Here is a 23,046-nt window from a genome sequence, read left to right on the forward strand (position 1 = left end):
TTAGCATTTTTAGTATACTTTTCCTTTGTGTTGTCTTTGTACTTTTAGAGAGAGAGAAGGGACCCTAAAGATCATATCTAATACAAATTATTCCCTCAACATGATGCATAAATCCTGTTTCATACTCATTGACCCCCACCCCTTGCAATCAAGTGATAACTAAGCCATAGCTTAAACACCTTCAGTAAGAAAAAGATAATTATCGTTTTTTTTACTTTAAATAATTCCAGTTGTTAGGAAGTTGGCCCAGATCGGTCATCTTCTAATTTCTACCTGGATTGTAGCTCTTCCCTCTGGGACCGTTGAGACCAATCCCTCTTCACTATGATATCTGTTTAAATATGCAAAGGCACCCATCCCCACTGACATTTCTCTTCTTTGGATTAAGAATACCCTGCTTCCCCAAAGGTGCTGGATCTTAGCATATTTACACCCTAAAGAATTTTTTTTTTTTACTTTGGCCAGAGATATTTTTAGACCCATATTTTATTACTTATTTAATAATAGCTATTATCTATTTTGCAATTTCTTTATGTGAAGCACTATGCTGGGCATTTAACAAACAAACATTAACTCTAACCTTTGAAACAAAATAGTTCTACAGTCTACAAAATAGATCACATTGCACAAAAATGCTTGAGCTGATATTCTAACCCAGAGTCACAGTGCATGATCTAGCTACATGCCCTGGCAAGCCAGCCCCCTAGCATAGGTCACTTCATGGACTAATTTTTATTTGTACTTTTTAATAAAAGAATAATAAAAATTTTAGGTTCTATTATATGCCACATACATGTTAAGCACTTTACATGCATGGTCTCATATAATCCTTTTAATGGTCCTATAGCTATTATTACACCCACTTTACAAATAAGGAAACCAAAATCTAGAGAAGTAATAGTGCTCCTGAGTGGCAAAGCCTGGGTTCAAATTGAGATCTTCTGACCTCAAAGACCATGGCCTTCACCATTGTTATACTGTCTCCCATTTCTACTTTTCAGATTTTAGAGGGCAAGACAATAAAAGGATGTGTCAGTGTGGAACCTTACATACTGGGAGAATTTGTAAAATTGTCAAATAACACGAAAGTGGTGAAAACAGAATACAAAGCCACAGAATATGGCTTGGCTTACGGCCACTTTTCTTATGAGTTTTCCAATCATAGAGATGTTGTGGTTGATTTACAAGGTATGTGAAACTGGGAATTATTTTTTTATTTTTAGTATTATTTATATGTAAATGTGAGGTTTTGTAACTAGCTCTACTAATCATTATTTAATAAATAGATTGTTCAGTGCATAGGCTACTATTTGGAATTAAATTAATCAATTTTGCTGTATGTAGCAAATGATGCCTAGAAAAAATGTTTAAAGCTTTCTACAAGTGTCTAAGGTGTCAAATAATCAGTGAGAAGATCTGGCTCACATTCTCTTGGGCTTCATTCTAGAGCAAATCCGTAACAGCTTTTTTTAAAATTTCACTTAAGTGGATTTGAGTGATGTAGGTTTCTTATGACTGCATGTTTTAATGTGTCACAGTCTTTCCACACTTTCTTTCCTCTAGCTCTTTACCTTTATTACAGGTGTGATACTGGGTTTCATAACTGGAATCATTATGGAACAGAAAGCTGTGTGTACTTGAATCTAACTTCCTTTAAAATCTGCATTAACATTTAAATTTTGTTTCAGTTTGGTATTTTATTTATCAGAATTGTTAGCCATTATTCTATACTTCATTTAAATGATAAATGAGTTTTATTATAATTATTTCTAGTAAAGATTCTATGACCATCCTCCAAGATCTTTTCTATCCCCCTTCCATAGCATTTATCATCACTCTGTTATATTACATATTTTACTTACTTATATTATTTATTAATCTGTCCCCCTTCACAAGAATGTTACACAAATGAGTACAGAGATTTTTTACTAACTTGTTCACTGCTGTATCTCCAGCACCCAAAACAGTGTTTTATACAGTGTGTACACTCAATAAATATTTGTTAATGAACAGAGGAATGTATGAACTAATGAGTGAAGCATTAAAGAAACTTCTGGATCATGAAAATATTGTGATTTAATAATTATACTAAGTGCATGTTATTGCTCTCTAATTCCTGGGTCTGGTATGTCATATTTGACAAATTTAATTACCCAATATTTAATTATTCTTCTTAAAGCAATAATTGGAATATGCAACGCCAAGTCCCTTAACAGAAATTTATTTGTCATAAACCAGAGGATGACCAGGTTTTTAAAGTGTCTTGTATATATTATACATATGTTTTTTTTTCCAGAAACACTTTACTGACATTTATAGAGGATTTAATTCTCAGACATATGTATTTCTCTTTTAGGTTGGGTGACTGGTAATGGAAAAGGGCTTATCTACCTCACAGATCCCCAGATTCACTCTGTTGATCAGAAAGATGTCACTACCAATTTTGGAAAGAGAGGAATTTTTTACTTCTTTAATAACCAGCATGTGGAATGTAATGAAATATGCCATCGCCTTTCTTTGACAAGACCTTCAATTGAGAAACCAAATAATTCATAGACTATCTAGAGTGATAATGACCACTTAGTGCTGCTCACCAGTGCCGGGCTCTCCCCTCCTTCCAGGGACACCAATTATGGCACAGCCTGGTCCCTTGGGTTTAGGTGGGAACATGGGACTGGTTCCAGCCAATGATTTGTGAGAGGCATTGATAAGTATCACTTTCAGGCCCATATTAAATTGCCAGGGCAACACCAGGGCAGAGTCTCTTTCCCTCTGCGCAATTACCAAGAGTACACCAGGAGATAGCTGCTCATCAGCATAAGTCCTGCAATGAGGAAATCACAGGAAAGAGCCCCACTGACCCACGATAGACAGAAAACACACATGAGAAATAAACTTTTCTGGCTTAAGCCAGAAATTTTGGAGCTTTTGTCACTGTCCATCAAGACTGATACTATTGGTGTTTTTCTTATTGATTTAGGAGTTCTTTATATATATATTAAAGAATTCAGGCCTTTGTGATATGCGTTCCTTTTTTTTTGTTTGTCTTTTGACTTTGTATGAACCTTTTTTCCATGCAGAATTTGTTTTATACACTTGAATTCATCAGTCTTTTATTTTATGGCTTCTAGGTTATATGTCTTCCGTAGATCTTCCCTACTCTGGGTTTTGTTATTTTTAATCCTCCCATATTTTCTTCTAGTGCATTTACACTTGTGAGAGGTCTGAGGGAAGATGGTGCATTTTGATGGCCACCACAGTCTGCCCTTGCACCACACAGATCTGGTGCTTCACAGGTTTGGGGATCAGTGCCTCCATGAGCTCACCGGAAGTTTACAGAAAGATTGGTGAGCTATTCCCTTACTGCAGTTAGTCTTCGGGGCTGCAACTGGTACACACTCTCTCCCTCCTCCACTATTCATTCTAAATTTCCCTTAACTATTACCTCAGCAAATCTGAGTGCCTTACCTAGTGATGTGACTCAGGCCTACATACGTGCAGGTTCTGAATTCTAAATAGTTATTCCTTTCTCAGTTTGAGTTTACTGCACATGTCTTTTCATAATTGCAGATGGAGCAGGTGAGAACCATTCAGATCTCCTGATACGGGGAGTATAGTTGACTGACACCCCCAGCTTGCACCCCTCTCGATCTACCACTGTGTTCACAATTGAAGTCATGCTCCCCCAGTGGCTCTCAGCCAGTGACTAAGTAAAGCAAGGATGCCAGGCGTAAAATACTTCTAACGGGTGACTATGCACAAGCTCTTCCCATTAGCCTGACCAGAACCTTCTTAGCACTCTGCTGTGGTCTCTGTTGAGACTCTTCCTGCCCAGTCCTCCTCTGTCTGCCCTCTCCTTTCACAGTGCCAGACCTCCATCATGGTCTCCCCCACTGATCCTTTACAGTCATTTCTCCCAACCAATACCTTATATGTCTAATCCCTTCTTGGCATTGGCTTCTTGAAAAACCCAAACTAACAAAAGTTTATTAAAGAAAAATTTTTAATTTATCTTATTAACAAAATAAAGGAGGAAAATCATATTATAATCTCGAAGATGTAGACAAATCAGTTTATGGTTAAAAAAAGCTCTTTGCAAACTAGGCATAAAGGAAAAGGTTCTGAATCAGATAAAGGGTATTTTAACTTTTTTTTTTTAAAGGAATATCATAATTAATAGTGAAGCACTTAAAGTTTTCCATTTGAGAAAGGGGATAAGCAAATTAGCTCACTATACCAACCCTATCCACCATTTGGAAAAATCAGAAAATATATATATTGTCTCTGTCCCTAGTTCCTGGCACAGAGCTCCTAAATCCCTTGGAATTTCCTGGTGATAGGAGTGTCTCTTGTTATAATGAGGTGACTCTACACCTCAATCAATCATCAGTAAAAGTGGGACAGTAAATCAATAATAAAATAACATTTTGGGGACAATTAGGGATTTTTAATGTGTATTGAGTGTTAGATAAAATTAATGAAGTGACGTCTTTTAAAAATACTAAAGCCAAAAAAAAGTGAAAGATGCTTGGCTTTTTCTTGATAGTCTTGAAGCAAGGAGAAGGGTACATAAGAATTCATTACACTAGTCTTTCCCCTTTTGTAGATATATATATTTTTTTAATTAATTAATTTATTTATGGCTGTGTTGGGTCTTCGTTTCTGTGCGAGGGCTTGCTCTAGTTGTGGCAAGCGGGGGCCACTCTTCATCACGGTGTGCCATCCTCTCACTGTTGCGGCCTCTCTTGTTGCGGAGCACAGGCTCCAGACGCGCAGGCTCAGTAATTGTGGCTCACGGGCCCAGCCGCTCCGCGGCATGTGGGATCTTCCCGGACTGGGGCACGAACCCGTGTCCCCTGCATCGGCAGGCGGACTCTCAACCACTGCGCCACCAGGGAAGCCCCTGCTTTTGTATATATTTTTAAATCTCCAGAAATGTTCTTTAAATGTAAGATCGTATAAAGGAAAAAATACCAAGAAAACTCCAAAGGACTGGATAGATAGAGATGATCAAAACCAAGATTTACATCAAACAAACTAATCAGAAATGAATATAATGAGTGTTGGACAATGTAAAATCCTGCAGAAAAATCAAGAAGAAATAGAATTATGTATTGGGTGAGAGACTGAGGACAGTGAAAAGAGATTGCTAGCAGCAAAAAGAAGCCATTAACTGACAGAGTGACTTTTTTTTTTTTTTTTTTTTTCACACGGGCCTGTCACTGTTGTGGCTTCCCCCGTTGTGGAGCACAGGCTCCGGACGCGCACGCTCAGCGGCCATGGCTCACGGGCCCAGCCGCTCCGCGGCATGTGGGATCTTCCCGGACCGGGGCACGAACCCGTGTCCCCTGCATCGGCAGGCGGGCTCTCAACCACTGCGTCACCAGGGAAGCCCCAGAGTGACCTTTTGGATGTTGTAGAACAGGGATCAGCAAACTGGCCCATGGATCAAATCCTGCCGCCATCTGTTTTTGTAAAGTTTTACTGCAGCACAGTCACACTCACCCAGTTATGTATTGTCTCCGGCTGATTTTGTGTTACAGTGGCGGAGTGGAACAGTTGTGTCAGAGACTATTTGTCCTGCAAAGTCAAAAATATTTACTGTCTGGCCCTTTACCAAAAAACTTTGTCAACCCTTGTTGTAGAAGATGAAAGCGGAAAAAAAAAAGGTCGGGATGTTTACACACTTTGTTACATATGGTTTGTTGGTAACATATTACAAAGAAATATTGATGTCTCTACTAACGTAAAAGAAAAAGGGGTAATAATGGGTGAAGAAACTGGAAATTGAAGGTAATAGAGAAAGAAGTTATTAGAAAGCATATGTCAGAGCACATTTTTCTTTGTGAAGTGAAAAAGATAGGATACCTGCTAAGTTAGATGAGACTAGCAAAGTCAGGAATTTGAAAGGAATAAAGATTTTGAAACAATACATATCTCTGTATTTCAAAAGGCAGAAATAGAACTATTGAGAGGAATTTGCAGAAAATTACATTTTAAAAATCTCTTTAAATTGTTATTTATTTACACCAACACCCATATATCTGGCTTAAGAAATTAAATGTCCTGATCTCTACCTCCTCCTCCCCACAAGAGGCAATCGCTGCCCGGAAACTGTTGGTTCTCATTCCCCTTAATGTTGTTACTCATTTATTTAATATGATACACTTATATTTTGTATAAAAGTAACAATAAATATCCAGTATTAGTTTTCTGAAATACTTTTAAGCTTTGTATAAATACAGGAAAAGACCAGCTGGGTTTAAAAAGAGCCACAGACTTTCTCAAAAGTGAAAAATACAGTCACTGATATTTATAATTTAATAGAAAGGTTAAATAGCTGACTAGGCATAGCTCAAGTAAGCATTATTAAAATGGAAGGGAAATGTGAAGAAATTAACCAAAATGCAGCAGAAAGATAAAGGGATAGAAAATATAAAAGAGAGACTAAGAGATTTGGAGGAAAGAAGGAGAAGGTCTAACTAACATCACTAGCTGGAGTTCTAAAAGGAGAAAAAGAGAATGAAGGAGAGGAAATCCTCTCAATCAAGTGAAGAAAATGAATCAAGGAGGGCATGATCCATTGTGTCAGATGCTGCTGATAGATAAGATGAGGGCTGTGAACTACATTGTTGAAGTTAGCGATGTGGAGTTCCCTGCTGACCTTGATATGGGCAGTGTAGTTTCATACTGGGGTTGAAAACTTGCCTGGAAAGGTGTGTTAGTTTTCTTTTGCTGCCCAATTAATTACCACACACTTAGCAGCTCAAAGCAACACTCATTTATCATGTCACAGTCACCATGGGTCAGAAGGCTGGGCACAGCTTAGCTGGTCCTCTGCTCGGTGTCTCCCTGGGCTGTGATCAAGGTGTTGGCCAACTGTGTTCTCATCTGGAGGCTTAACAAGGGGAGAATGCACTGCCAAGCTCACCAGGTTGTTGCAGAATCATCTCCTCACAGTTGCAGGGCTGAGGCCCACATTTCTCTGTAGGCTGTTGGCAGAGGGCCACGCCCACCTCCCAGTGGCCACCTGCAGCTTCCTGCCAAGGGGCCCTTTCACAGCGCCTCTCATCAGCTAAGCTTCTTCAAGACCAGCAGGAGAGCATCTCTTTCCTTTCCAGTAGGTTAAGAGGGAGTTTTATGTAACATAACCTAATTAAGAGCCTATTCTGATGGATAGAAGCCACTCACAACTTACACCCACATTCAAGGGGAGGGAGTTATACAAGGGTGTGATTCTCTGGGGTTTACCTTAGAGTGTATCCACACAAAAGGGTTTAAGAGAGAAGAGAGGAAAAGAATTGGAGGAAGAGCAAATAGAACCCTCTGTGTGTTTTGCTGTAATAGGGAACAAAGGAATGGTGTGGTATGTAGTGGGGAAAGTGGAATCAGGAGAGATACAGATTCTTTTTTTGTAAATGGGAGAAATTACAGCATATTGATGGGAGAGTTGAAGAGATTTAAGAAATGATGATACAGGAGAAACAGAATAAAGAATTGTTGGTGCAATGCCGTTGAGTAGGTGAGAGGGATGGAATCATACAAATGGAGGGAATGGCTTTAGACCAAAGCACGGATAGTTTACCCATGGTAACAGGTGAGAAGGCAGAGCCCTGAGTGCAATGCACATGGGCGTGAATAGGGATGTAGGTAATAATGTGAGGAAACTCTCTGTGAGTCCTTCTCTAGCTCTTCTTGAATTCATTTCTTTCTCTGTCCCTATGACCAGAACCTTAATTGAGGTCTGTGTGATCTATGACTCCTGTTTTGCCCCACATTATCCTCCGAGACACTGGTGATCTCTCTTAAATACAAGCCTTACCATGTCATTAACTTGCTTTAAATCCTACCATAAAACACTAACAAACAAGGAGGAAAAAACAGACAAAGAGTGTAAATAGTGAATTCACAAAAAAAGGAAATACTATTTTCAGTCATCAAATTGCAAATGTGTTAAAAGGTAATAATTCTGGAAAGGTTGGAAGAAACTCTCTTATAACTGATGAAGGGAATGTAAACTATGACAGCCTTTACGGAAAGAACTTTGACAATCTATCATGTTCATTCTTGGACCCAGTAATTGTACTTCTACAAATCTCTGATGAGGAAATAATCAGAAATGTGAACAAATGTTTATATACAAGCATGTCTGTTACAACTTTACTTATAATAGTAAAAAAAAATTTTTTTTAATAAAAAATAAAAAAAAATAATTTTTCAAGAGCAGGGAAATAGTTATATATTATAATTTATCCATATGCCTAAATATTATTCATCCATTGAAATTGTATATTTCCAGAAATATTTAATGATATACAAACTTCAAAGTAAAGAAAAGCAATCTATAAACTAGCATTTATAGTATTGATCACAATCTCAGTATATATATGTAAATAGAAAAAATAATATATAGACAATATATGGAAATGTGTATTGTGTTTTTCCCTGGCTAGTGTATTGGTGGTAGGGAATTTTATTTTCTTCTTTATTATCTATATTTTCCAAGTTTTCTGCAATAAGCATGTATTTCTTATACCAAAAAATAGTATTTAATAAGAAATTCAAACGGTTCTCTTTTTCAGTAGAAAGTCCACATTATGGACGATCATATAGTGCTTTCTCCTTTAGCCCATTGCCACTGTCAGTCTTGTAATATACTCTCTAGGAACACCGAACTGCTTATGGTGTCAGTTTGTAGTCCACCCTGCCTCCTTCCACCCTGGTACAAAGATGCTTTGTCACTTGGTGAGTGTTTTCATGCTTATACCTACAGGGACAATTACACCCTATATCTTCTCATCCTTGAAGGCTCACTTCAACCAACACCACCTTCAGAAAACCCTCCCTGATACCCTTCATTCTCATTCCCTCCCTTCCCACAACCTAGGTAAGTTACCCCTCCTTGGAACTCCCCGAATAACTATGCAACGATCACTGCACAGTTATCATGGAAGCTAATATACCCTTGTGTCGTATTACCTACACTATAGGTGAATTATAATTATCTGTCGTATTATTTATGTATTACTTCATGACAAATTACCCCCAAATTTTAGAGGCTGAGAATAACAATTATCTACCATCTCAAAGTTACTACAGATCTTGGGGATTGGGGATTGGCTTTGCTGTGTAGTGCTGACTCAGAATCTCTCTTGAGGTTGCTGTCAAAATGTCAGTGGAACTGCAGTCATCTGAAAGCTTGACTGGGACTTAAGGTTCTGCTTCCAAGCCTTCTCATGTGACTGTTGGCAGGAGGCATCTTCCTTGATGACTGTTGGTCAGAGACCTCACTTCTTCACCACGTGGGCCTGTCCATATGACAATATGGCAGCTGGCCTCAACCAGAGCAAAAAATCTTAAGGTCAAGAGGGACAGAAGTCACAACATCTTTTATAACCTAGCTTCAGACGTGACATACTATCACTTTTATATTCTGTTAGTTGCACAGACCAACCCTGGTACCGTGTGGGAGGAGATCAAAAGGGCATGAACAGCAAGAGGCAGGGATCACTCGGAGGCCCCCTCGAAGGTGACTCTGTCTATCTCACTAGCCTAAACTGAGCCTTGGGCCCCTTTGTATCCCCCATCCCACACTTGCATTTTATAGTGTCTGCTTAACAGTTGGTAATTAGTTCATTTTTGTTTAAGTAAGTGAGTAAATGAATGAGACATCAGTGGTAATTCTATGTATTTTATATGCTCAGTAAGTGCTTATTAGCTAACTACCTCTTGCTACAATAAGGCAAGAGGCAATGATAATTTATGTCTTAATTATAGAAGTAAAGAATGTCTGAGCTCTCCAGCCTTCAGAAAACCGTTCTGCAATAAGGTGGGTTGTGGGTAGATAAGTGGATGGACAGAACGATGGAGAAAGTTGGAAGGAAAGAACAGCAAAGTTCCCCTCAGCCCCACCTCTGTTTTTATAAGGAAAACTATTTTGCTTCATCATGTTTACTTTTTTCTAACTTCTTCCCCCTATTCTTTAATTTCTCATAGCAAAATTGATATTAGGAAATTTTCAAGTAATTTTTAGAAAAATTCCATTATTGAACTAAATAATTAATTTATATTATAATCTTTTGTGTGTAGAGTTGTGAAATGACAATATTTTGAAAGCTAAGTTTGAGGAGTTGAGTTCAAGATAAGGAGACAATTTCTGTCCCTTCGAACATCAGAAATGTCAGGCTTTTGTTACTGTCTTTCAGCACTGCTATTGTTTTGAGGATGATGCTTGTTCTGTGCAGTTTGGTTATACAGATGTCCTCTGCCTGAACAGTTCAGTAGAAACTAGGTGTAAAGTGTAAGAAGCAAGAGAGAGTGAGAGAAAAAAAAAATAAATCTCTTTATTATGGTGCATAAACCTTCAGTGTGAGGGAGCTTTGCAGCTGCACAAGGAGAAAAATGCATTCAAAACTATAATGCCAGTGTGAATAATCCTTTCTCAAATGCTGCTTGCAGACTGCTCCAGCTTTGTCAGGTGAACTTGAACCAGGCCATCAGATTGGCCCCTATTCCCATTGCACACTCTGTCTATCACCCCAGGGCATTCACCATCTTGACTGTTGTTTAAAGAGAACAAGCAATCCATCATTGAACCAGGGAGTCACTTTCTCATAGAAAAGTAAAATCAGCATGTGACACTACTCAGCCCTAGTGTTTTGCAGATTAAAATGATACATGGCGACTCACGTGTTACTAGGAAGATTAAGTCAGTTATCTTGTTCTGCTGCCCAGACAAAAGAATTCCCCTCAAGCAGTAAGGGGAGCTTTACAGAAACTGAAAAAGTTGGACTCAACTATACGGTGGTAAATCAGAGAATCTAACAAGAAGGCAGAAAAAGAATGTTACTTTACATCTAGGCACCTTCCCTGAAAAAATGGTACAAAGAAGAATCCATCACGAAAGGAGGAGCTATTAAATCTTTGTACAAGCCTCTGCTGTTTGAGATGCCAATTTTATTACCAGAGATGGGCACGCAATTTATTGTCTGACTGCCTTAGCAATTGATTTAAATATGGTGAAATAAATGAGCAGCCGCTGGCCCTGGGGCAGTTAGCTTCATGAGAGTAGGTTGCAAATCCTGCAGCTACAGTATCTAGTTATTAACACTGTTATTCCATTGTGTGATCTACACAGTAATAAAATTTTTAATGAATCTCATACAGAAATGAGTTCACAATGGAAGGTTGGGATTACAGCCTTTAGTTTAACAAGCTGAGGTAAACATTTATCATATTACAGAAAATAGTATTTTTAAATAATTGAATCTGTAACTGTTATATTTGTTTTCAAAAGTAATTTTCAAAAGGAAGAAGACCCAAGTGAGTATCAAACTGTTTAAGATTAAATAAGTGCATTAATTAAAGTTAACATGAGAAAAATTCATTTCTCTCTAATTAACTTTTTTAACTTAAAATGATATTCAAGTTTAATTTGTGTTTTGCCATTTAAGCCATACACTGAAAATGACACAGGTTAAAGAGAAGGAATTCTGTTTTCTTTTAGGTTCTCATGAATTTTAGGCAACACTGTTGTTAGAAATGTCTTCACTATGTACATTTTGCCCATACTTTGCCAAGCCAAATTCTTCCTTAAAGTACAGACCATTTTTCTAGTCAATGGGGTTTCAAATCAAAGAATGCCCTATTTTGTTACTTTTAACAAAATTTTCAAACATTGCTTATCTATATCCATCTATATATTCTATACATGTTCTATATGAATAAATGATAGTGCTGGAATATGCAAGTTTTCTCTGCCAAGGACAGACACCAGATTTAACCCTCTTTTCCTACACAAATCACCAAAAAGGAGAGGGACTATTTAAACACTTTTGTTAGACATTTGACATGGTCTTTTCCAAATAACAGAAGGACCCACAGAGACTGGCTTTGAAGGGCCGTGTTCCCAACGTGGTTTCAATAGGGAACATTCTCTCTGGGCTGAGCACCTGGATCGTGTGCAGCGTTCCCTTGGGCTGGACAGCAGTCACTGAGCCACCTGCATCGGAGAGGATGGTATATGAGGGACGGGAGCCTCTGGCCAGCTGTATCCTTCCCCAGCCTCCGGGGCATGTTAGTGCAGGAGCCAGGCCAGGCCCGACCAGCACACAGGCATCATCTGAGTGGCTGGCCTCTTTGCCCTACCATGGACATGTTAGCAAGGTCCTTCAATGGGTGTAGATAAAGGTTAAGTGCAGTGGAGCCTGGGGCCGTTGAAACATGCCTTGTGCAAAGACTCAAAGCCATAAATTGTACTGACAAAGGCAATTTAAAATATCAAAGTCCTAGGTCTTTCAGACGAGCACCAAGGAAGACGATGTGAGATGGAGCTGGACGTTAGTGAGAGCTCTGCAATTCAGCGTGACATCGACAACTACTGCAAAGAGACCCGAGCTCATCCCCTCCTGCCTGCTCTCCTCACTCCATCCCGGCAGCATGGCCCCTGCCCTGTCTGAGCTGAGCAAGGACACAGTCAACAAACAAAAAATTATTCCTAAGCATCCTGAGACAACATGATCACATATAAAGGCTAATTAAACTTGGCATCTCTAAAACTCTGCATTGCTAAGTATCAGCTTTTATTACATTTCACTCTTGGTTACCAGAGGGAAGGGGAAAAATGCAAACAATCAAAAAGAAGCCTTTTGTTTAAGATCCGTTCTACATAGGCCAGTGACACATTGTTGTTGTTCAGTGGCTAACACAGTAGCTGATGATTGGGAGACAGAAAGCTCCAAATTGCCCTGGATGTGAAGAGATGCCAGATTTTGTCAGTAACTTAAAAATTAAATTAAAAGACAGATCAAGATGAATTAAGTGCTTTGGTCACTTGGTATATGTCAACTATTTTAGTTCCTTGGTGATTTTTGAAGATGTGCCCAAAATGCCTTGCTCAGAACATTTACCAACCAGAGTGTATCTCAAATGCTAAAATGGTGAATTGAAAAAAAAGGTGAATTGAAAAAGAAAAGTCAATACTTTATAAATTTTAAAAATCAGTCCAGTCATCAAGCAAATATTGTTTTCATGAAGCATTTTATAGTTCAGTACAGCTAGCTCATGCAATTGCTAGAAGAGAGAAGAGACCCTGCCAAGTGATCTGTGTATTTATTGTAGTGTTTCTACTGGAAAGACTAAATATATATTCCACCCTGCTGACAGTCGCTTCCCTTTTGCCCCTGCAAAATAACCCTAGAGTTATTTTCTCTTTCAAACGCTAACAACATCATGTTTCTTGTGAAAAGAACTAAGACTCAGAGAGCCAAAGGCACCTAAGTCTAAATTCAGAAGTATGACTTTTCAGGAAATACACCCACTTTTTTTTTTTTTTTTTTTTTTTTGGAGAAAACTGTTTAAAAATCCAGACTGAATAGCTGCTTCTCAGTTGGAAAGGTCACTTTAAGTGCACTGTCCACAACATTAACTAGAAATGACCCTTGTCATCACTCTCAGCATGTGGGACAGAAGAAACAAATGAAAAGGCACACCCAAAAGATGGTTTCTAGAATAGGCCACTTGGATAATAAATGAGATGCTGTGCTCGTGGACCACATGGGCTCCTGAGGCATTGTTCCCACTGTGAGAGCATGCTGGGTGGCTTCGAGATTACAAGGCTGCAGAGAACTGCAGCATCTCCACTGGACCATCATCCCAAAGTGATGAAAACACTGTCTAAAGTTTCCCAGCTAAGAACACTCCTTCAGTAATGTATTTCAGATTGTGATGTTGTATTTTGGTGATTGTATATTCCTTCCTATGCACATTTTTAGGAGAATAAAGCAAGGAAAATGTTTTAATTATATGATGTGCACACAGTTTTTTCCCCCTGGTATTTAGCTGTTGTCGGGAAGGACTTCACTAAGCAGAATGTTCTTTGTCCTTGCTACAGTAAACAGTTAAATTATAGAGCCAGCTGGTTGCTTGCCAGGGAGGTTGGAGAGGAAAGAGCATCCTGTCTTCACTTTTCTTCCCATGTTACCAAACTGCTTCTTATAGACCCCCATCCTCATCTCCTGCACCCTCTCCTCTTCCTCCCTCCCTACCTCTCTAAAGCCAAAAACATTAAAATTAAAAATCGAGAACTTCTGGCACTGAACTGATGGGTGGGGCTACACCGATTTTCTGGTCTTTCCTATTCTGGGAAATAACTTTTAAACATCAGCAGGTGGTGACGTCACTTCTAGTTCTACCTGCAGTCACTCTCATTTGGCCTCCTTGAAGGGAAGAGTCTGGTGAAATCACAGGAATGTGCCCTGGCTCTGCCACTTACTAGAAGAATGGTACCTAGCCTCTCAGAGCCTTAGCGTTCCCATATGTAAAATGGGTGTAAAAAGACACACCTTGTGATGTCGTGAGGATGGAGATAATGCATGTGAAGGACCTAGCTCAGTGGCTGGCACATTTTGGTGTTCAGTAAGTGATAGAAGTTTGTTATCATTATTATCTAAACTCTTTCTCCTCTGCAGTCCTGCTGAATTCATTTCCCCAGCCCCACTCTCACTAACTTTAGTGGCCAAGGCCACTTAACTGCAGGTAACCTCAGACTCTCCCCCCAGATGCAGGGGATAGTCTTGCTTTTAAGAAGTCATTTCTTTTTTTTGAAAATTTTTATTGAAGTATAGTTGATTTATGATGTTGTGTTAGTTTCTGGTATACAGCAAAGTGATTCCATTTATTTATATATATATATATATATATATATATTCTTTTTCATATTCTTTTCCATTATGGTTTATTACAGGCTATTGAATATAGTTCCCTGTTCTGTATAGTAGGACCTTGTTGTTTATCTATTTTATGTATAGTAGTGTGTATCTGTTAATCCCAAACTCCTAATTTATCCTCCCCCCACCCTTTCCCCTTTGGTAACCATAAGTTTGTTTTCTATGTCTGTGAGTCTGTTTCCATTTTGTATATAAGTTCATTTGTACCTTCTTTTTAGATTCCACATATAAATGATATCATATGATATTTGTCTTTCTCTTTCTGACTTATTTCACTTAGTATGATAACCTCTAGGTCCATCCATGTTGCTACAAATGGCATTATTTCATTCTTTTTTATGGCTGAGTAATATGCCATTGTATACATGTACCACATCTTCTTTATCCATTCATCTGTCAATGGACATTTAGGTTGCTTCCATGTCTTGGCTATTGTAAATAATGTTGCTATGAACATTGGGGTGCATGTATCTTTTCAAATTAGAGTTTTCTCTGGATATATGCCCAGGAGTGATATTGCTGGATCATATGGTAATTCTATTTTTAGTTTTTTAAGGAACCTCCATACTGTTCTCCATAGTGGTTGTACCAATTTACATTCCCACCAACAGTGTAGGAGGGTTCCCTTTTCTCCATACTCTCTCCAGCATTTGTTATTTGTAGACTTTTTTTAATGTTAGCCATTCTGACTGGTGTGATACTTCATTGGACTTTTTTGGTTTTTTTGGTTTTTTTGCGGTATGCGGGCCTCTCACTGTTGTGGCCTCTCCCGTTGCAGAGCACAGGCTCCGGATGTGCAGGCTCAGCGGCCATGGCTCACGGGCCCAGCCGCTCCACGGCATGTGGGATCCTCCCGGACTGGGGCACGAACCCGTGTCCCCTGCATCGGCAGGCAGACTCTCAACCACTGCTCCACCAGGGAAACCCCCTTCATTGGAGTTTTGATTGCATTTCTCTAATAATTAGTGATGTTGAGCATCTTTTCATGTGCCTATTGGCCATCTGTATGTCTTCTTTGGAGAAATGTCTATTTAGGTCTTCTGCCCATTTTTTGATTGGATTATTTGGTTTTTTGTTATTGAGTTGTATGGGCTGTTTGTATATTTTGGAAATTAAGCCCTGTCGGTCACGTCGTTTGCAAATATTTTGGAGAAGTCAGTTCTAATCAGGGTGTGAAGAAGTGGGAAATGCAAATAACAAAAACAGCAACAGTAATAGGTTCCATTCATGTAGTTATTTACTAATGCTTATTCATCATTATCATGTCATTTAAACTGTATCAAATTACTGTTTTTTAAGTCAAAATAGTCTAATATTGACAAGTTCATTATGGCCTAGCCTAAATAATACTCAACATGATCCTCTTGTTCTCTCTCTCTTCAACCTCATCACCAGGTAGTCCCACATCCACCCAGCCTCATCTGACTGCAGTTCCCCAGGTAAGCCTGCCCTCCCAGAACTGTTTCCCGAGGCTCTTACCTTTGCCTGCAATATCCTCCCCTACCTCTCCTGGGAAGCTCTTATTTGCCCTTCAAGACAACTCAAGTTTCACCTCCTCAGGGAAACCTTCTCTGACTCTTCTCCTACTTCCCTCTAGTTACACACGCACACAAACACACACTTGCACGTACACACACACACACACACACAGAGCCTCCATTACACCATCACCAACCTTTATGGTGGGACCTCAGCTGAGCAGTAATTGCTTGTTTATGTATATGCCTCCCCCATTAGATTATGAGTATGTGAAAGCAGAGATTGTGAGTTCATTTTGTCAGCACCAGTGCCTAGCCTAGCACTTGGTCGTTAATAAGGCCCTGTTGAATGAGAGAATTAAATCATTAAAAATCACAAGATTAATTAAGAGTGTAGTTTTATGATTGACCCATTGTGGCATAACTCCTGGTGTAGTACACTATTTAACATTATGCCACGCACATTGCACGTGTTCCATAAATGTTTGTGAACTGAATGAATGAATGATGGCGGGTGAAAATCTCTTAATTAGATCCAGAGGGTCCTCTTTATTTGTACAATCCAAACAAGAAAGGCGTTCGTTCTCAGACACTGAAAAAAACTATGCCGCCATCTTTGTCTTACAAAAGACTCATCTGAATGATAATGAGTGTGGAAAATGGATTAGCTCCTGGGTGGACAGGTTTTTTCTGTTTGTTTGTTTGTTGTTTGTTTTTGTTTTTCGGCTGGGTAAAAAAGTGAAAGAGTGATGAGTGCTCCACGGCTTAGGGAGATTTAGTCCCCTCTTATTTTCCATGATTTTAATTTTAGTGCTTATTTAATTAAGAAAATTAAACTATTTTGGGTACATTAATTAAAATTGATAAAAAATAATGGTTCCCAGGGTTGTGTTAATGTTGATTTTTATCATTATTTTATAACTCTGGAGAAATTGGTTATCATCTGTTCTTGGATTCTAGTGATAAGGCATCATTATCACCAGGAGTATTCTACTATTATGTGGCCAAAATGTGTTAGTAATCAAATTTTTAAAATGATCAATAAATGTTGCTAACCCTCATTGTATGTATTACTACATAATATGCGTCAAATAAAGTACTGAATTATTTTTAAAAGAAGCAATAAAGAAGACCTAATTTATGGGTCTTGGCTCGGAAACCAAGTGTTTTAAAGTGCATTAAGAAGGCTGTTTTTCAAGTTTCATGAATTAAAGACTGTGGTTCATCCTTTAGCCAGAGCAGACAAGCATCATTGAGATTAAGGATACATCATAAAGCTAAACTCAAGCAAAACAGACTTCAGAAAAAAAAATTATCAGGGATAAAGAGGGGTTTTAATTGGGTAGTGTGAAGTCTATGGATCAAATTGGGAATCTAATGAAGTGTCTGACTCCATTTTTGATGTTTGATGATTGCCAGCTGTGAAGCCCCTCCACTGTCCCTTACCTCTCTTCCCCACATCTGGATGAGCTGACCAGAAAGCCTAGGTGCTTTTTTCTTTGGCACCAGCAGGAAGTTAAAAGCATGAAACCCCAGCCCGTGGAAAGAACTCTCACACCAGCCCTACCCTCTAAACTCCATGAAACACTAAGCCCATTCTTTCAAGCCATTTTACACTCGTTTGGGAGGCTTCCTTGTTCTCCCCAGGAAGCCGTGTTATGTGAATAATAATCTCACACCCTTTTGGTGCATGTGTGGCATCGTCAGTTTTGACATCCAAATTTTGGATGGAGCAGGGGATCCATTGTGCATCTGCAGGCTGACCACAGTAGGGGAAAATTGATATTTTTAACAACGTGGAATCTTCTGATCCATGAGTACCATACATCTCTCCATTTATTTAAGTCTTCTTTAATGTTTCCATAAATACTTTCTAGTTTTCAGCATGCATATTTTGCCCATATTTTGTTAAATTTTCCCTAAGTAGTTTATATTCTGATGCTGTACATAGTCTTATTTTCTTGTTTCGATTTCCAATTGTTCTTTACTAGTACATAGAAATATAATTGAAGTGACATCAGCAAGATGGCAGAATAGGAGTTCTCCGCCTTCATCCCCCCACAGTACATCGACTTTTACAGTCACCCACGGATAAGAGCACCCTTGTGGGCGTCCAGGAGTCCAGCAGAGAAACCCCAGCATGCCACTGAAGCAGAAGAATCCAGGAATAGATTCATTGGAGATGGTAAGAGGAGCAGTTTCACTTTGCCCACATCACTCTTCTCCTAAGGCTCGGTGCCAGGAAAGACCCCCACGGCCATGACTTCTTTCACAGGGAAGACTGAGAGCATGTGAGTGAGTGCCCAGGTTCCCCAGCTGGGCAGGATGCTACCCAAGAGACCCACTTCTTTCTCACTTCACCCAGATTACTGAGGGGATCTGCAACCTTGAGTGTTGGGAGAAGTTGAGAGTACAGCAGCCAGGGCTCGGAATTCAGCAAAGGAATACTACTAATTGCTTCATGGTTCTGCCTACTAACTGATTCACAGACTCTTGTCAGAAAGTCCCTCCACGAGAAATGATGGATGCCTCACATGCAGCCCCCCCCCAACGCCCCCCCACATGCACCCCCAACGCCTAACTGCCCGCCTCCTCGCGTAGCCGTCTTCTGTGGACAGTGAGAACAAGTACTTGCAGATGACTAGCAAGCAAGCGCAGAAAGCCAGTCTAATTCTGCAAGATTAGATGAAGACTCACAGACTTGAGCGTTTCAGAACACTTCATCAGGGAAAACAAATGGCACACTTTCAACACCTAGCCAGGCTTTGCAGGACTGAGAGAAGGTATACACTCTTAGGAACTTCCCCAAGAAGGAACAAAAAGTGTGGAGCAGGCACACCCATAGAAAAGGTCTGGAAAAGCCTCAGAACCTCTGGCTGGGCTATCAAGTGAAAGTATCTCTCTGCTAAAGCCAGTCACTAAAGCCTAGAGGTGACTGCTGCTTCAAAGGTGAAAACAGCAATGTAAGACTTCAAGCAAGGAGCATGAAAAATCAAGGAAACATGATATCATCAAAGAAGCACAATAATTTTCTAGTAACTGACCCCAAAGAAATAGAAATCTATGAATTGCCTGACAAAGAATTCAAAATATAATAATTGTTTTAAGGATGCTCAGTGAGTACAGTTCAGTGAGCACACAGACAGACCGTGTGACAAATTCAGTAAAACAACGTATGAACAAAACTGAGAGTTTCAATAGAGAGATGTAAACCACCTGAAAGAGAAATTAAGAAAGCAATCCCATTTACAATAGCGTCAAAAAATAAATAAAATACTTAGGAATAAATTTAACCAAGGAAGTAAAAGATCTGTACACTGAAAACTATAAGACATTGTTGAAAGAAATTGAAAAAGAGACAAATAAATGCAAAGACACCCTATGTTCATGAATTGGAAGAACTAATATTAAGATGTCTATACTATCCAAAGCAATCTATAGATTCAATGCAATCCCCATCAAAATTCCAAAGGCTTTGTTCATAGAGATATTTTAAAATCCTAAAATTCTTACAGAACCACTAAAGGCCTCAAATACCCAAAGCAATCTTGGAAAGAAGAACAAAGCTGGAAGTATCACACTTCCTGATTTCAAACTATATTGCTTAACTATAGTAATCAAGAGTATGGTACTGACATAAAAACAAACACACAGACCAATGGAACAGAACAGAGATCCCAGAAATACAGTCAACTAATCTGATAAGGACACCAAGAACATTCAAATGGGGAAAGGATAGTCTCTTCAATAAATGGTGCTGGGGGCTTCCCTGGTGGCGCAGTGGTTGAGAGTCCGCCTGCCGATGCAGGGGACACGGGTTCGTGCCCTGGTCCGGGAGGATCCCACATGCTGCAGAGCGGCTGGGCCCGCGAGCCATGGCCTCTGAGCCTGCGCGTCCGGAGCCTGTGCTCCGCAACGGAAGAGGCCACAACAGTGAGAGGCCCGCGTACCCCCCCCCCCAAAAAAAAAAGAGAGTTTCTGTAGAATAACTTCCTAAAAATAGAATTTCGGGTTCAAGGGGTATCTGCTTTTTAATTTTTGAAACAACCCCTCCAAAACCACGCCACATAGGCTCCTTTCTTGTTCTACGATGTATTATCAAATGATGAAGCATTTTATTTCATTCTCCAAATAAATACATTAATTATAGTTATTAACTATAAATAATGTCATTCTAAATCAATGGTAATTATGATTATTCTAGATTTTTACTAATCTGGATTTTTCTTTGATACTTCAATAGAACTCATGTTGTTTTTTACCTTTCTCAATTATTACTTTATTTTTTTATTGAAGTAAGTTGCTGTACAATATTATATAAGTTACAGATGTACAACATGGTGATTCACAATTTTTAAAGGTTACACTCCATTTATAGCTATTATAAAATATTGGCTATATTCCCCATGTTGTACAATATATCCTTGTAACTTAATTTATACCTAATAGTTTGTACCTCTTACTCCCCTTCCCCTATATTGCCCCTCCTCCCCCTTCCCCTCCCTTCTCCCCACTGGTAACCACTAGTTTGTTCTCTGTTATTTTTGAAATAACTAAAAATCCGAAGTCTGTATAATTTTTATATTTAAAATACCATATTCATTTGTTACTGAACTTTGCCCCAAAGTCCAGCAAGCCAAATGCTGAGACGTGGAGGTTTGCATCAGACAAAAGGTTTATTCAGGAGGCAGCCAAGTGAGGACAAAGAAGAAAAAGTCTCAAGTCAGCCTCCCCCAAGGCGAGGGGCTCGGAATATTTATGGGATAAAGCTGAGGCATGGGGAGCGTGGGGAAAAGTGACTGAAGATAAGGAAAAGGTGAGGTACTTGTCCTGCCCTGTAGATGCCACAGGTGCAACTCAATAACAAGCCTCTTCGTGGAGGAAAACGGCGGTTAGCATGCTGTAAGGGTGGAGGTTTTGGCCCTCTGACATCACAGGGTCACCAGTGGACACTCGCACATGCCCAGTTGGAGGGTCGGTCGTCTCAAACCCGCTCGAACTAGACACAGCTTACTCCAAGTTCCTGATAGAACAACTTGGGCAAACATTGTTTAGGCTACCTGACACTTGAAGGACGTGCAAATTTTTGCAAAAATAAAGTGGAGATTTATCAGAGAAGGTACGTTACAGTGCATTATTTATTAAACAATTTAAAGGCTGTAACTGGTGACTACCCTTGGTTTCACATTTGGTACACGTGTATTTCCAAAGAATAACCAAATAGCAACCATTTGTTGGGACTTACTATGTGCCAACCACATTACATGTACTAGCTCATTTAACTCTATTTAGAAATAGGGAACTAAAGCCAAAATTAAGTTGACCACACAGCTAATAAATATTAGAAATGAGGTTTGAACCCAAGCTGACTGATCCCCAAGCCCAGGCATGTGATACTCAGAGGATTCAAATTTAACTTTTCTATTTTACTGTGATAGAGCAATGTGAATGGAAGCTCAAGTATATTACAACGCACACAGAAAGGTGCTACTTAAGCCCACGCTCCACAGCTACCCAGCCCGAGCACTCTGAGGCGGGAGCACCAATACCAGAGAGAAGCCGGCGCTGCAAGGAAGAGCCCACATGCTGCACCTAAGACCCAACGCAGCCAAATAAATAAATAAAAACAGGTGGGAGAGCTTTGAGATGTTTCTTAATTGAGTATGCATATAAATAGGAATTTGGGACTGATTGTTCTTTGTCTATTAAAAAAATTCCTCATTCGTCAGCGTTAACTCCACAAATACTTGCTGAGCTCCTACTGTATGGGAGGCCCTGTTACAGACGCTGGAGAATGAGAACCGGCGTGTGTGCCCGTGCGCGCACACTTCCTCCTGGAGCTTACTGTAACAAGATAACTTGGTAAGTTCTTATACCTGTTGGGGATAAGTGTGAGGAAAATAAAGATGGTTTGACCTTTCCAAAGCGATGTAAACAACTGGACAAGAATAAACAAATCATACATGTATTCAATACACTGTCTCCAATTGAATTAATATCTAAAAATAAGGTATAAACTTTAAAAGGAAAAAGCCCATTTGTTGACTTGGATCTCTCAAAGTCTCAAAGAGAGTCTCAAAGTCTCTGCATCATAAGGTGAAGAGCAAACCTCCTTACTAAAAGATCCATACTTTTATTGCTTTTTATGAAGTTCAGTGACAGAGTAGTATACTTCATCCAGCTTTTGGAAAACAAGTATTGACATTAATCTAAGGTGAAGCTAGGAGAACACTAGTTCATAAGGAATGAAGTAAAAATCCAAACTGCCATGCTTGGGGCTGATTCCTTCAGCTTTCACTACCTCTCCTCTGCTCTACAGCTCTCTGCTCTGAGGCCCACCCTCTCCCCTCTTCAGCAAACCAGACCATCATGTTAATAAGAGTTGATTTGTAAATAGCGTCTCCCTCACGCCATCTCCATCCCCCTTTGGCCAGGCTCCTACTTTTCTGCTCAATGGCACAGATGCGGCTTTGAGCTGACTGGGACCAGGCAGCTATTAGCAGCAAATCCAGTGAGGGAAATTAATGAAGGGGACAACTAATAAAAGACAGCTCAGGACAGCCAGACTAACTTGCTCCGAGCAGTAATTAACTTTTTTTCTTTTTCTTTTCTTTTTTTTTTTTTTAGCTCATGAAGGTAAATATGCCATCGGCACTGGTCCAGTCTAACTCTTCTTTATTAAAAAGGAGAGAGCAGAGCTATTCATGGGGAGCTGAGACTTAATCTGTTTTCCCCCCAAGAAGAACAATTTTAAATTACTTGTGTGATGTGTTTGTAGATCCTTGATGCCCAAATCAAGATATACCTTTAAAGATGAGGGAGAAAGGAGGTAGATGAAGAAA

General features: G+C 39.4%; 1 protein-coding gene across 27 annotated transcripts in view; it reads left to right on the top strand.

The window, feature by feature from the left end:
• ALPK1 (alpha kinase 1) overlaps positions 1-22,179 on the top strand; it is a 151,759-nt gene extending 129,580 nt beyond the window's left edge. For 18 of the 27 annotated variants that reach the window (XM_049709631.1, XM_049709624.1, XM_049709632.1 and 15 more), the window contains 2 exons: positions 1,002-1,188; positions 2,357-3,021. In XM_049709631.1, coding sequence (XP_049565588.1) covers positions 1,002-1,188; positions 2,357-2,556 — 387 coding nt within the window. In that variant the 3' untranslated portion in view covers positions 2,557-3,021. Of the gene's footprint in view, positions 1-1,001; positions 1,189-2,356; positions 3,022-3,202; positions 3,348-3,570; positions 16,166-18,195 lie in introns of those variants that run through there. The other 9 variants (XR_007477318.1, XR_007477316.1, XR_007477317.1 and 6 more) reach the window with 9 other exon arrangements.
• The last annotated feature ends 867 nt before the right edge of the window (positions 22,180-23,046 follow it).

This window comes from Orcinus orca, chromosome 4 (genome assembly GCF_937001465.1).
Source record: "Orcinus orca chromosome 4, mOrcOrc1.1, whole genome shotgun sequence".
Lineage (NCBI taxonomy): Eukaryota > Metazoa > Chordata > Mammalia > Artiodactyla > Delphinidae > Orcinus > Orcinus orca.